This window comes from Rhinoraja longicauda, chromosome 37, assembly GCF_053455715.1.
Source record: "Rhinoraja longicauda isolate Sanriku21f chromosome 37, sRhiLon1.1, whole genome shotgun sequence".
Taxonomy (NCBI): Eukaryota; Metazoa; Chordata; class Chondrichthyes; order Rajiformes; family Arhynchobatidae; genus Rhinoraja; species Rhinoraja longicauda.
The window spans coordinates 5,262,444-5,277,239 of record NC_135989.1 but is presented as its reverse complement, the minus strand read 5'-3'; the positions used below and the strand labels follow the sequence as shown (position 1 = coordinate 5,277,239).

Genomic DNA, 14,796 nt, shown 5'->3' with positions numbered 1-14,796 from the left:
AGTTGGGAGTGGGGTTGGAGTTAGAGTTGGAGTGGAATTGGAGTTGGGAGTGGAGTTGGGAGTTGAAGTTGGGTTTGGAGTTGGGGTTGGGGTTGGAGTTGGGAGTGGGGTTGGAAGTTGGAGTTGGGGGTTGGAGTGGGAGTGGAGTTGGAGGTTGGGGTTGGAGTTGGGGTTGGAAGTAGGGTTGGAAGTTGGGGTTGGAGTGGGGGTGGGAGTTGGGAGTGGGGTTGGAGTTAGAGTTGGAGTGGAATTGGAGTTGGAGTTGGGAGTGGAGTTGGAGTTGGGAGTTGAAGTTGGGTTTGGAGTTGGGGTTGGAATTGGAATTGGGAGTGTGGTTGGGGTGGTGTTGGAGTTCGGGTTGTAGTTGGAGTTGGGAGTGGGGTTGTAGTTGGAGTGGAGTTGGGGCTGGAGTTTGGAGTGGGGTTGGGATTGGGGTGGAGGTTGGAGTGGGGTTGTAGTTGGGGTTGGAGTTGGAGTGGGGTTGGAGTTTGGAGTTGGAGTGGGGTGGAGTTGGGGTTGTAGTTGGGTTGGGGTTGTAGTTGGGTTGGGGTTGGAGTTGGGAGTTGGAGTGGGGTGGGGTTGGGAGTTGGAGTGGGGTGGGGTTGGGAGTTGGAGTGGGGTGGGGTTGGGAGTTGGAGTGGGGTGGGGTTGGGAGTTGGAGTGGGGTGGGGTTGGAGTTGGGAGTTGGAGTGGGGTGGGGTTGGGAGTTGGAGTGGGGTGGGGTTGGAGTTGGGAGTGGGGAGTTGGAGTGGGGTGGGGTTGGGAGTTGGAGTGGGGTGGGGTTATAGTTGGGAGTTGGAGTGGGGAGTTGGAGTGGGGTGGGGTTGGGAGTTGGAGTGGGGTGGGGTTGGGAGTTGGAGTGGGGTGGGGTTGGAGTTGGGAGTTGGAGTGGGGAGTTGGAGTGGGGTGGGGTTGGGAGTTGGAGTGGGGTGGGGTTGGAGTTGGGAGTTGGAGTGGGGTGGGGTTGGAGTTGGGAGTTGGAGTGGGGAGTTGGAGTGGGGTGGGGTTGGGAGTTGGAGTGGGGTGGGGTTGGAGTTGGGAGTGGGGTTGGGGGTGGAGTTGGAGCGAGCGCGAGCCCGAGCTCGCGCGCCCGTGCCCGAGCTCGCGCGCCCGTGCCCGAGCTCGCGCGCCCGTGCCCGAGCTCGCGCGCCCGTGCCCGAGCTCGCGCGCCCGTGCCCGAGCTCGCGCGCCCGTGCCCGAGCTCGCGCGCCCGTGCCCGAGCTCGCGCGCCCGTGCCCGAGCTCGCGCGCCCGTGCCCGAGCTGTGACGTGACCGGCCGCCATGGAGATGAGCGCGGGAGCGCGCGGTTGGGCGGACGGTTGGTCGAACGTGCACGCGCAGTGAGCGAGGCGGCGGCGGCGGAACCTCGGCGACAGGGCGGCTCGTCGCCCCCACACCTGCACCTGCCATCGACCCCCGGCTCCGGCCGCCGTCTCTGCGGGATGTCCGGCGAGCCCATCCCGGTGAGAGAGGGAGAGAGAGAGAGGGTGAGTGAGGCGTCCTCCCCCGGCCCAGTGTGAGTGCGGCTGCCGCCGGCAGCACGGCCACAGCCAGGCTGATGGCGGAAACGCTCAGCCCTCCCCTGGTCACCCACCCCGGGGGGAGAGGGAGGAGGGGCGGCACCGCCTCTCCCTGTGGGCCGGGGGTGGTGGTGGACTTGGCCACGGGAGATCCACCTGTCAGGGAGACGGTCCCAGCACAGACTGCACACAGTGCGACCGAACATGGGGACCAGGGAGGCTGTGTACAGTGACCATGTACAGTGAGACCAAGTACAGAGGGACCAAGTACAGAGGCTATGTACGGTGACCATGTACAGAGACCAAGTACAGAGGCTGTGCAGGAACAAGAACAGAGGCTGTATACAGAGACCAAGTACAGAGGCTGTGTGCAGTGACCAAATACGGAGGCTGTGTATAGTGACTGTGTACACTGACTATGTACAGAGGATGTGTACAGCGACTGTGTACACTGACCATGTACAGAGGATGTGTACAGCGACTGTGTACAGTGACCATCTACAGAGGCTGTGTACAGCGACCATGTACTGAGACGAAGTACAGAGGCTGTGTACAGCGGGACCAAGTACCGAGGCTGTGTACAGTGGGACCAAGTACCGAGGCTGTGTACAGTGGGACCAAGTACTGAGGCTGTGTACAGTGGGACCAAGTACTGAGGCTGTGTACAGCGGGACCAAGTACCGAGGCTGTGTACAGTGGGACCAAGTACTGAGGCGGTGTACAGTGGGACCAAGTACTGAGGCTGTGTACAGTGGGACCAAGTACAGAGGCTGTGTACAACGGGACCAAGTACTGAGGCTGTGTACAGAGACCAAGTACAGAGGCCGTGTACAACAGGACCAAGTACAGAGGCTGTGTACAGGGACTAAGTACGGAGGCTGTGTACAGTGACTAAGTACGGAGGCTGTGTACAGAGACCAAATACAGAGGCCGTGTACAACAGGACCAAGTACAGAGGCTGTGTACAGAGACCAAGTACAGAGACTGTACGGTGTGACCAAGAACAGAGGCTGTGTACAGTGGGACCAAGTACAGAGGCTGTGTACAGCGGCTGTGTACAGTGACTAAGTACGGAGGCTGTGTACAGAGACCAAATACAGAGGCTGTGTACAGTGAGACCAAGTACAGAGGCTGTGTAAAGTGAGACCAAGTACAGAGGCTGTGTACAGTGAGACCAAGTACAGAGGTTGTGTACAACGGGACCAAGTACAGAGGCTGTGTACAACGGGACTAAGTACAGAGGCTGTGTACAACGGGACCAAGTACAGAGGCTGTGTACAACGGGACCAAGTACAGAGGCTGTGTACAGCAGGACCTAACATGGGGACCAGGGAGGCTGTTTACAGCGAGTCCCAGTAGAGGAGCTGAGGAGGCTGTTTACAGTGGGATCCAACAGAGGGGCAAGGGAGGTTGCGTACAGTTGGACAATAGACAATAGGTGCAGGAGGAGGCCATTCGGCCCTTCGAGCCAGTACCGCCATTCAATGTGATCATGGCTGATCATTCTCAATCAGTACCCCGTTCCTGCCTTCTCCCCATACCCATTGACTCCGCTATCCTTAAGAGCTCTATCCAGCTCTCTCTTGAATGCATCTCTTGGACCCTGATGACCGGGGAGGCTGTGTACAGCGGGGTCCATCACAGAGGCTGTATGCAGTGGGACCTAACACAGGCTGTATGCAGTGGGACCTAACACAGGCTGTATGCAGTGGGACTTAACACAGGCTGTATGCAGTGGGACCGAACACAGGCTGTATGCAGTGGGACCTAACACAGGCTGTATGCAGTGGGATCCAACACAGGGATTGGGTAGGCTGTGTACAGTGAGTCCCAGCACAGGGAGGCGGTTTACAGTGGAACCCAACACAGGGACCTGAAGAAGGGTCTCAACCCGAAACATCACCCATTCCTTCTCTCCAGAGATGCTGCCTGACCCGCTGAGTTACTCCAGCATTTTGTGTTTGTCTTCGGGTCTCGGGGGGAGGCTGTTTATTGCGAGTCCCAGCACACTGCTCGGGAAGGCCGTGTAGAGTGGGACCCAACACAGGGATCGGGGAGGTTGCTTACAGTGGGTTCCAACACGGGGATTGGGGAAGCTGTTTACATCGAGTCCCAGCACTGTGAACGGGGAGGCTATTTACATTGTCCCAGTAGAGTTGTGCAGTTCCTTCCTACAGAGGAACGGGGGGGGGGGGGGGCTGTTTACAGTGAGTCTAACCTCACGCAGAGGGGAGGCTGTTTTACAGTGATTCTCAGCACAGGGACTGGGGAGGCTGTTTACAGTGAAATCCAACAAAAGGAGACTTGGGAGGCTGTTTACAGTGGGACCCAACACAGAGGCCGGAGAGGCGATGCACAGCGAGTCTCAGCGGGAGGCTTTTTGCAGCAGGACCCAGCACAGGGACCGGGGAGGTTGTGTACAGTGGGACCCAACATGGGTAACAGGGAGGTTGTGTACAGTGGGTCCCAGCACAGCGACCGGTGAGGCTGTGTACTAGGGTTGCCAACTGTCCCGTATTAGCCGGGACATCCCGTATATTGGGCTAAATTGGTTTGTCCCGTACGTGGCCACACCTTCTCCCATATTTGGCCCGGGGGGGCGCTTTAGGCCCGGGTATTGTAGGCCCGGGTGCCGCCTGATGGAGGTTGCGTAGCAACCCGCCTCCTGGCCCGTGCGGCCGCCATTGGTGGAGCAGGAGCACATGGCCGCTGGCTGTGTGAGGTCACGTGGGGCGCGGGGCGGCGACGTCACCTTTTGTCCCTCATTTGGAAGTGAGAAAGTTGGCAACCCTCTACTGTGTACAGTGGGACCCAACAGAGGGACTGGGGAGGTAGTTTGGAGGGGACCCAACGCAGGCGCAGGGGAGGCTGTGTGGAGCTAGTCTCGGGGGGAGGCTGTTTACAGCAAGTCCCAACACATATTTACAGTCCCAGTAGAAATGTGCAGTTACTTCCTGCACAGAACCAGGGAGGCTGTTTACAATGAGTCCAACTACAGAGAGAGGGGAGGCTGTTTTACAGTCATTCTCAGCACAGGGACTGAAGAGCCTGTTTGCAGTGATTCCAAGCACACGGACTGGGGAGACTGTTTTACAGCGAGCCTAACAACATGAATTGGAAAGCCTTTTACAGTGAATGTTGGAAACTGGAAGAAGATTACGTGTTTACATTGACTCCCAGCAGAGGGGAGTGCATATATAGTGAGTGCCAGCACTGGGGCGGGAAGAGTCTTTATAGCGAGGCACTTTGGAGAAGTCAGAAATATATGTTATTGTTTTTAAATAAGGATTTGCCCATTTTAGATAGAGGTGATAAATATCTTTTCGTCTTGAGATTTGTGCATTTATAGAACTCTTCTTCAAAAGGTTGTGAACGCAGAAGTTTTTTTTTTTAAGAGGCTGATGCAGCTGATTGCCAGATAAGGGCTGGAATGATACTGTGGGGATGGAGTGTCACTTTGGGTTAATCGGGTTGCAGAATTGAAGTTGCAATGAGATCGGTCGTGATCTTGTGTCTTTGTGGGCATGAGGTGCCAAAGGGTCTACTAATTTGTGCGTTTATAGCAGAACCAGCTCGGGAAATATGATTTTTACAGAGAGTAACTGTGTCGCGAGTTGTTTACCATATCAGGTGTTTACCATATATGCATTGCCACACCAACCTCTCTCCCAGCACTTTGTTTAAACCCTACACGATCTCCTCTTTTATTCTGTGAATATATTATGCCGTGGTGCCAGTCTTCATCCTGTGTAAGGGATGTTATATGTCCGGTTAGGTTAGCATAAAATGTTTCACTTGTGCGGTCAGAAATTGACCCAACGATGTCAACAGTTATGTTCCTCGATGCTGCTCGATCTTCTGAGTTCGACCAGCAGCTTTTTTTTGTTCCAGATTCCAGCATCTGCAATCTCTTGTCTTTTCTTAATCGGCTTAAATAGTTTCTCCAGAATATTGGGGATGTTTAAGTGTGCAAAATTATAAGAGGCTACAAAAGAGTGAATAGGAAGAATCTCCTCTAAGATAGATCAGCTGGTCGGGTTTTTATCATTGAAACATAGAAGGTTGAGAGGAAAATAAGATCATGTTGGGGTAAAAAGAGGGAAACAGTTTTGCTTGCTGTGCAGGAAGGAACTGCAGATGCTGGTTTACATGGAAGATAGACACAAAATGCTGGAGTAACTCAGCAAGGCAGGCAGCATCTCTGAAGAGAAGGAATGGGTGACATTTCGGGTCGAGACCCTTCTTCATTTTTTAATAGTATTGTTTTGCTTACTGGATGGCTCAAGGGCCAAGAGGAAACAGCTTTAACTATTCGGGCACACGATACAAGTGGGCGGCACTGTGGCGCAGCAGTAGAGTTGCTGCCTTACAGCGAATGCAGCGCCGGAGATTCAGGTTCGATCCTGACTACGGGCGCCCTCTGTACGGAGTTTGTACGTTCTCCCCGTGACCTGTGTGGGTTTTCTCCGAGATCTTCGGTTTCCTCCCACACTCCAAAGACGTACAGGTATGTAGGTTAATTGGCTGGGCAAATGTAAAAAAACATTGTCCCTAGTGTGTAGTGTTAATGTGAGGGGATCGCTGGGCGGCGCGGACCCGGTGGGCCGAAGGGCCTGTTTCCGCACTGTATCTCTAAAAAAATCTAAAAATCTAAAAAGTGAAACATTTGTTTCAACTTTGCGAGTAAGAATTTGGAACTAATTCAACCACGTGGAAGTAATCACTGAGGGCTTACATAAGTGAATTGCAAGGGCATTTAATGGAGAAGGATTTGCATGCTTCTGGGGAAAGAGACGAAGAGTGGGACTGATGGGAGTAATTGCAATAGGAGTCAGCATAGATGTGACGCGTTAAATGTCATGGCATTTCTGTGGTTCCAAGGTCATAATTTCCTTAGCAAAGAGGACAATGACGAGGAGACAAAGATTTAAGCTCATTAGTGGCAGGATTAAACAGTTGAGGAAAACATTCTTCACTCATTAAGTCATGGGTGTGAAACATATTGCTGAAGTGCAACAAGAACTGGATAGCGAGATTCACCAATTTTGCACCAGAGAATGGACACATTGATGCAGTTGAGCATTAATTTTTAATTTTTCAGCACCCTTTCCCCCATCCTTGCCTCTCAGCTTCTCCTGACCTAGACCTTCATTACAGTCTCCCCCACCCCCACCCAGCTTTCTCTCCTCCCCACCACCCACCTCTAGCATTCATCTTTTTCCTCAGCTTCTTGTACCCCATTCCTTACCCTTCCCTTGCAAATGGCCATTACGGTCCACTTCCCCACCCATCAGTTCTTGTCCATCTGCAACCCCAGGGTCCAACAACCCCTCCGTTCTTCCCTTTCCCTTTCCCCTTCCCCATTCCCTCCCTGTACATCTAAATCCTACTCCCTTCCCCATAACTTCAGACTATTTACCCCAGGTTCTTCCTCCCCTCCACCTCAACCCCAACCTTTCCTCCCTCCACCCCCTCAGTCTGGTCCCTTGTTACTAGGATGGTTTTGTTGTGACAAACAATCTTCTGGAGGAATCAGTGTTCGGAGGTGGGACAAAGGGAATGCCGACATTTCGGGTTGGTCCTGATGCAGGGTTTTGATCCAAATTCTCTTTCCCAGATTCGGATTCCAGCATCTGCAGCCTCTTCTATCTTCATCCTTTTGTTACAGGGTGCTGATGAGGCTATCACTGCATGTACTGTGCACAGTTTCGGTCTGCTTACCCAAGATAAGATACAGTGGCATTGGGGACAGGCCAAAGGAGGTTCATTAGGCTAATTCTGGGATGTGAAGAGTTGGCATATCAAGCGTATAATTGGGTTGGGTCAATATTCTTTGGGGTTTAGAAACTTTATGGAGGATCTTATTTGTGTCAAAAACAGGCCTTTCTGCCCAAATCATCCATGCCAGCCAAGTTGCCTATGAGCTGATCCCATTTGCCTGCACCTTGCCTACATCCCTCCAGATATCCTGTCCAAGTATCTTTTAAATGTAGTAATTTTACCCGCATCTGCTACTTCCTCTGGCAGCTCATTGCATAGACCCAACACCTATTTGGTAAAAGTTGCCCCTCGGGTCCATTTGAAATATTTTCCCTAATGTGGAAATATTGATTGGGGGATGTAGTTTCAAGATAAGTGACTGTTCGTGCAAAAGCAAACTCTGTGGTATTTTCGTCTCACAGAGGGTGGTGAATCTCTGGAATTGTCCTTATCAGGAGTATTTAGAGTTGAGATGGAACCCATTTTGAGAAAGACGAGGGACTGAGGGCTATACGATTTGCACAGACAAGGAGTTGAGGTCTGTACTAGATTAGCTGTAATCTTGTTGAGCTATGGGACAAGCTTGAGGCTTCAAGTGGCCTGATACACCTGCTCTTATTTTCTTGTGCTCTCCCACAAATTCCATCTCTTCCTCCTAGCCTTCCCCTTCCCATGCCACTGACATTAACCCCTTCTCTTTGCCTCCCTTCATCCTTCAAGCATCGTTTTATCTTCCCTCCTGTTTACCCACACTTTAGACTTTGGAGATACAGTGCGGAAACAGGCCTTTCAGCCCATTGAGTCCGTGCTGAACAGCGGCCAGCACTATCTGACACACTCGGGACACTTTACAATTTTTACCAAATCCAATTAACCTACAAACCTATACGTCTTTGGAGTATGGGAGGAAACCAGAGAAAACCCACATGGTCACTGGGAGAATGTACAAACTCCGTACAGACAGCACCCATAGTCAGAATCAAACCCCTCTCAACCCTTCTTAGGCTGACCTGTAAATGCCATTTGTGTAGAGTTTGCACTGTGACGGTGGGTTTCCTCCGAGTTCATCTGTTTCCTCCCATATCCAAAAAACGTGCAGGTCGGTAGTTGACTCAGTGGGCTGATGGGCCTGTATCTCTCTGATTCTTTCATTCCTTTTCCACCCTTCCTGTACCTCGGCACGGTGGCGCAGTAATAAAGCTGCTGCCTTACAGCGCCAGGGACCCGGGTTCCATCCTGACTATATCGATTATCGATTATTGAAGATGTTATAGCAGCGCATTTGGAAAGCAGTGACGGGATCGATCAAAGTCAGCATGGATTTATGAAGGGGAAATCATGCTTCACTAATCTTTTGGAATTTTTTGAAGATGTAACAGTAGAACGGTAAGGGAGAGCCAGTGGATGTGGTGTATCTGGACTTTCAAAAAGCCTTTGACAAGGTCCCACACAAGAGATTAGTGTGTAAATAGTATTGGGGGTAGGGTATTGACACGGATAGAGAACTGGTTGGCAGACAGGAAGCAAAGAGTAGGAATTAACGGATCCTTTTCAGAATGACAGGCAGTGATTAGTAGGCTCGATGCTGGGACCCCAGCTGTTTACAATATATATTAACGATTTAGACAAGGGAATTAAATGTAACATCTCTAAATTTGCGGATGACACAAAGCTGGGTGGCAGTGTGAGCTGCGAGGAGGTTGCTATGAGGCTGCTGTGTGACTTGGATAGCTTGGGTGAGTGGGCAGATGCAGTATAATGTGGATAAATGTGAGGTTATCCACTTTGGTGGCAAGAACAGGAAGGCAGATTATTATCTGAATGGTGTCAGATTATGAGAAGGGGAGGTGCAATAAGACCTAGATGTGCTTGTACATCAGTCACTGAAAGTAAGCCTGTAGGTACACCAGGTAGTGAAGAAAGCTAATGGCAAGTTAGCCTTCATTGTGAGAGGATTTGGGTTTAGGAGCAAGGAGGTCCTACTACAGTTGTGCAGGGGCCTGGTGAGACCGCACCTGGAGTATTGTGTGCAGTTTTGGTCTCCTAATTTGAGGAAGGACATTATTGCTATTGAGGGAGTGCAGCGTAGGTTCACCAGGTTAATTCCTGGGATGGCGGGACTGACATATGATGAAAGAATGGGTCGAGTGGGCTTATGTTCGCTGGAATTTAGAAGGATGAGAGGAGATCTTATAGAAACATAAAATTCTTAGAGGATTGAACAGGGTAGATGCAGGAAAAATGTTCCCAATGTTGGGGGAGTCCAGAACCAGGGGTCAATGCCTAAGAATAAGGGGTAGGCCATTTGGGACTGAGATGAGGGAAAACTTTTTCACCCAGAGAGTTGTGAATCTGTGGAATTCTCTGCCACAGCAGGCAATGGAAGCCAATTCACTGGATGTTTTCAAGAGAGAGTTAGATTTAGCTCTTAGGGCTAAATCAAGGGATATGGGGTAAAGCCTGAACGGGGTATTGACTTTAGATGATCAGCCATGATCATGTTGAATTCTGGTTCTGGCTCGAATGGCCTACTCCTGCACCTATTTTCTATGTTTCTATGCTGTCTGTACGGAGTTTGTACATTCTCCCCGTGACCTATGTGGGTTTTCTCTGAGATCTTCGGTTTCCTTCCATAATATAAAGGTGTGCAGTTTTGTAGGTTAAATGTAAAATTGGTATTAATGTAAAATTGTCCCTTGTGTGTGTAGGACAGTGTTAGTGTGCGGGGATCGCTGGTCGGTGCAGACTCGGTGGGCTGAAGGGCCTGTTTCTGCGCTGTATCTAAACTAAACTAAATTAAATCTTTTTTTTCTCTCTCTCCCTCTCTCTCCCTCTCTCTCCCTCTCTCCCCCTCTCTCCCCCTCTCTCCCCCTCTCTCCCCCTCTCTCCCCCTCTCTCCCCCTCTCTCCCCCTCTCTCCCCCTCTCTCCCCCTCTCTCCCCCTCTCTCCCCCTCTCTCCCCCTCTCTCCCCCTCTCTCCCCCTCTCTCCCCCTCTCTCCCCCTCTCTCCCCCTCTCTCCCCCTCTCTCCCCCTCTCTCCCCCTCTCTCCCCCTCTCTCCCCCTCTCTCCCCCTCTCTCCCCCTCTCTCCCCCTCTCTCCCCCTCTCTCCCCCTCTCTCCCCCCTCTCTCCCCCCTCTCTCCCCCCTCTCTCCCCCCTCTCTCCCCCCTCTCTCCCCCCTCTCTCCCCCCTCTCTCCCCCCTCTCTCTCCCCCCTCTCTCTCCCCCCTCTCTCCCCCCCTCTCTCCCCCCCCCTCTCTCCCCCCCTCTCTCCCCCCCCTCTCTCCCCCCCCTCTCTCCCCCCCTCTCTCCCCCCCCTCTCTCCCCCCCTCTCTCCCCCCCCTCTCTCCCCCCCCTCTCTCCCACCCCTCTCTCCCCCCCTCTCTCCCCTCCCTCCCCCTTCTCTCTCTCTCCCCCCTCCCCCTCTCTCTCTCCCCCCCCCTTTTCTCCCTCCTTCCCTCCCTCCTCACTTTCCCCTTCACTCTCTCCCTCTTAGTTCCCTCTCCCACAGATTGAGTTACTATTTCCTAATGCCGTGTTTGAGAAAGAGGAAACTTATGCACTGCAAAGCTACAAGAACTTCCTATTCTGAGCCGAAGGGATGCTTTTGTGTGGTCACTGATGTTGATTCGATCAGCAGATTGTTCTTTAGATGGTAACTTGTTAGAAAAAGATCAATCCAATAAAAAGCTAAATTAGTTTTTGATAAATAAAATATAAATTTTAATCACCATTTTAAACCATGTCAACAAGGTTATTTCCATGCCTCTATCTGGTATATTAAGCCGCTTGTGGTTTTTGTAACTTCGTAGTCTGCTTCAGCTAACAGGAAGTGCAGGGCCACTCATTTTGCCTTCAGTTAAATCACATGTTCATTTGACAATGAAACTACAGTTGAAAGGAGTTGGTGCCAAATGTCCTTTTGGATTATTGAGAAACCTTTAGCTGATCAATGATATCTGTTCCATTCGCCAAGGAATTAAAGATAATCGACACAAAATGCTGGAGTAACTCAGCCGGACAGGCAGCATCTCTGGAGAGAAGGAATGGGTGACGTTTTGGGTCGAGACCCTTCTTCAGACTATCATATCATCATATCATATCATATCATATCATATATCTACAGCCGGAAACAGGCCTTTTCGGCCCTCCAAGTCCGTGCCGCCCAGTGATCCCCGTACATTAACACTATCCTACACCCACTAGGGACAATTTTTACATTTACCCAGCCAATTAACCTACATACCTGTACGTCTTTGGAGTGTGGGAGGAAACCGAAGATCTCGGAGAAAACCCACGCAGGTCACGGGGAGAACGTACAAACTCCTTACAGTGCAGCACCCGTAGTCAGGATCGAACCTGTGTCTCCGGCGCTGCATTCGCTGTAAAGCAGCAACTCTACCGCTGCGCTACCGTGCCGCCATTCCTTCTCTCCAGCAATGCTGCCTGTCCCGCAGTATTACACCAGCATTTTGTGTCCATCTTCGATGTAAACCAGCATCTGCAGTTCCTTCCTACGAATGAAAGATAATATAAGAAAATAACTGCAGATGCTGGTACAAATCGATTTATTCACAAAATGCTGGAGTAACTCAGCAGGTCAGGCAGCATCTCGGGAGAGAAGGAATGGGTGACGTTTCGGGTCGAGACCCTTCTTCAGACTGATGTCGGGAGGCGGGACAAAGGAAGGATATAGGTGGAGACAGGAAGATAGAGGGAGATCTGGGAAGGAGGAGGGGAAGGGAGGGACAGAGGAACTATCTAAAGATGGAGAAGTCGATGTTCATACCGCTGGGCTGCAAACTGCCCAGGCGAAATATGAGGTGCTGTTCCTCCAATTTCCGGTGGGCCTCACTATGGCACTGGAGGAGGCCCATGACAGAAAGGTCAGACTGGGAATGGGAGAGGGAGTTGAAGTGCTCGGCCACCGGGAGATCAGTTTGGTTAATGCGGACCGAGCGCAGGTGTTCAGCGAAGCGATCGCAGAGTCTGCGCTTGGTTTCGCCGATGTAAATAAGTTGACATCTAGAGCAGCGGATGCAATAGATGAGGTTGGAGGAGGTGCAGGTGAACCTTTGTCTCACCTGGAAAGACTGTTTGGGTCCTTGGATGGAGTTGAGGGGGGAGGTAAAGGGACAGGTGTTGCATCTCGTGCGGTTGCAGGGGAAAGTGCCCGGGGTTGGGGTGGTTTGGGTAGGAAGGGACGAGTGGAGCAGGGAGTTACGGAGGGAACGGTCTGCGGAACGCAGAGAGGGGAGGGGATGGGAAGATATGGCCAGTGGTGGGGTCCCGTTGTAGGTGACGGAAATGTTGGTCGATGATATGTTAGATTCGCTGGCTGGTGGGGTGGAAGGTGAGAACGAGGGGGATTCTGTCCTTGTTGCGAGTGGGGGGAGGGGGAGCAAGAGCGGAGCTGCTGGATGTAGAAGAGACCCTAGTGAGAGCCTCATCTATAATGGAGGAGGGGAAGCCCCGTTTCCTGAAGAATGAAAGATAATGTTTGATTCCCTGAGATCGAGCACAATTGCTTCTCGTAGGCTTAAATATTTTTTCAAACTCTGTATCAGGAATGCTTAAATTTAGCTGTAGAAATATAAGGTAGACACAAAATGCTGGAGTAACTCAGCGGTTCAGGCAGCATCTCTGGAGAGAAGGAATGGGTGATGTTTCAGGTCGAGACCCTTCTTCAGCCTGATTTATGTCTGATTTATGTCTGATTTAGAGTGAACAACAGGTATACAGTTCCTTAATTTCCCTCCCTAAATCTCCAAAGACATACAGGTTTGTAGGATAATTGGTTTTGGTAAAGATTGTAAATTGCTCTTAATGTGTAAGTGTACGGGGTGATCGATGGTCGACGCGGACTCGGTGGGCCGAAGGGCCTGTTTCTATTTTGTATCGCAAGTGCATAATTCCATGAAGGTGGTGACACTCAGATGGGGGGGGTGTGGTGGGACCGAAGAAGGCATTTGGCATGCTTTCATTGGTCAGGGCACTGAGTACAAGACCTGGGACACACATAGTTGTAGTCTGAAGAAGGGTCTCGACCCGAAATGTCACCCTTTCCTTCTCTCCAGAGATGCTGCCTTTCCCGCTGAGTTACTCTAGCTTTTTGTGTCTATCTTCGGTTTAAACCAGCACCTGCAATACCTTCTTACACAACACTTGGGACATCATGTTATGACTGTGCAGGATGTTGGTGAAACAGCATGTGAAGTATTGTGTGCAATTCTGGTTAATTAGCGATAAGCAAATTGTCATTAAGCTGGGAAGGGCGCAGAAAAGATTTGCATGGATGTGAGTAGAATGGACGGCTTGCATTATAAGGAGAGACTGGGTGGATGGGGACTGTTTTCCCTGGAGCTTTGGTGGCAGGGTTGACCTTTGGTATGTTTATAAAATTACCCTCCATCTCCCATACCTACCTTCTTCTATCACCAAGCCAATTTTGGATCCAATTTATCTTGGATCCCATACTCTTAACCTTTGCGATCAGTTTCCCATGTTGAACCTTGGACGTCCGTATAGACTACACCAATAATGTGTTGAAATCTTTTTGAACAATTAAATCAAATTGGTTAGATTTGTTGTACTCAAACCCTTTTCATTATTTGCAGGAAATCTACAAATAATTTTACAGTTTTATTTGGATTATATTAATGGTTGCCTAAAAATCACTATGCCGCCCTTCATCAATTTCCTCAGCTAACTCCGCAATAAATTCAACCAAATTGTGAGTCAAGGGTGGCACGGTGGCGTAGCGGTAGAGCTATTGCCTTACAGCGCCAGAGACCCGGGTTTGATCCTGACTACGAGTGCTTGTTTGTACGTTCTCCTCATGACCTGCGTGGGTTTTCTCCGAGATCTTCGGAATCCTCCCATGCTCCAAAGGCGTACAGGTTTGTAGGTTAATTGGCTTGGTATAAATGTAAAATTGTCAATAATGTGTGTGTAGGGTAGTGTTAATGTGTGCGGGGATCGCTGGTCAGTGTGGACGGTGGGCCGAAGGGCCTGTTTCCGCGCAATATCTCGAAAAGTAAAACAAAAAAATTCTCCCGCTCAAAAAGCTATGTGGACCGTCCCTAATCTGTTCCTGCCTTTCCAAAAGAACATAAGTCCTGTCCCTTGCAATTTTCTCCAATAATTTCCATACTTCTGACATAATGCTCACTTGGTTGTAGTTACCTGCCTATCCCTGCTGCCCTTCTTAAACAAAGGAACTCCGGTCTTCTGGTACATTGATTGTGGCTAACAAGGTACAAAGTTTTCCACCAAAGCTCCAGCCATCTTTGATTTCCTAAGCATTCTGGGTTAGGTCGAATCTGGCCCTGGGGATTTATCCACTCCCTTGTGCCCCAAGACATCTAATATCTCCACCTTCTGAATATCTTGTCAGACAATCAATGTTACCCTCCCTGAACGTATTGTCCTCCACGAATGTCTCCTTGGTGAAAACAGGTGAGGTATGTATTTAGGTCCACACCCTCATTCCCTGCTCTGCCCACACCCTTCGGCTCCA

General features: G+C 50.7%; 1 protein-coding gene across 2 annotated transcripts in view; it reads left to right on the top strand.

The window, feature by feature from the left end:
* The first annotated feature begins 1,319 nt into the window (after nt 1–1,319).
* Nucleotides 1,320–14,796, top strand: part of pkn1a (protein kinase N1a) — a 137,861-nt gene continuing 124,384 nt past the window's right edge. The window contains exons 1-2 of one of the 2 annotated variants that reach the window (XM_078429599.1): nt 1,350–1,487; nt 10,774–10,932. In XM_078429599.1, the coding sequence (XP_078285725.1) occupies nt 10,930–10,932 (3 nt within the window). In that variant the 5' untranslated portion in view covers nt 1,350–1,487; nt 10,774–10,929. Of the gene's footprint in view, nt 1,488–10,773; nt 10,933–14,796 lie in introns of both variants that reach the window. The other variant, XM_078429598.1, reaches the window with a different exon arrangement.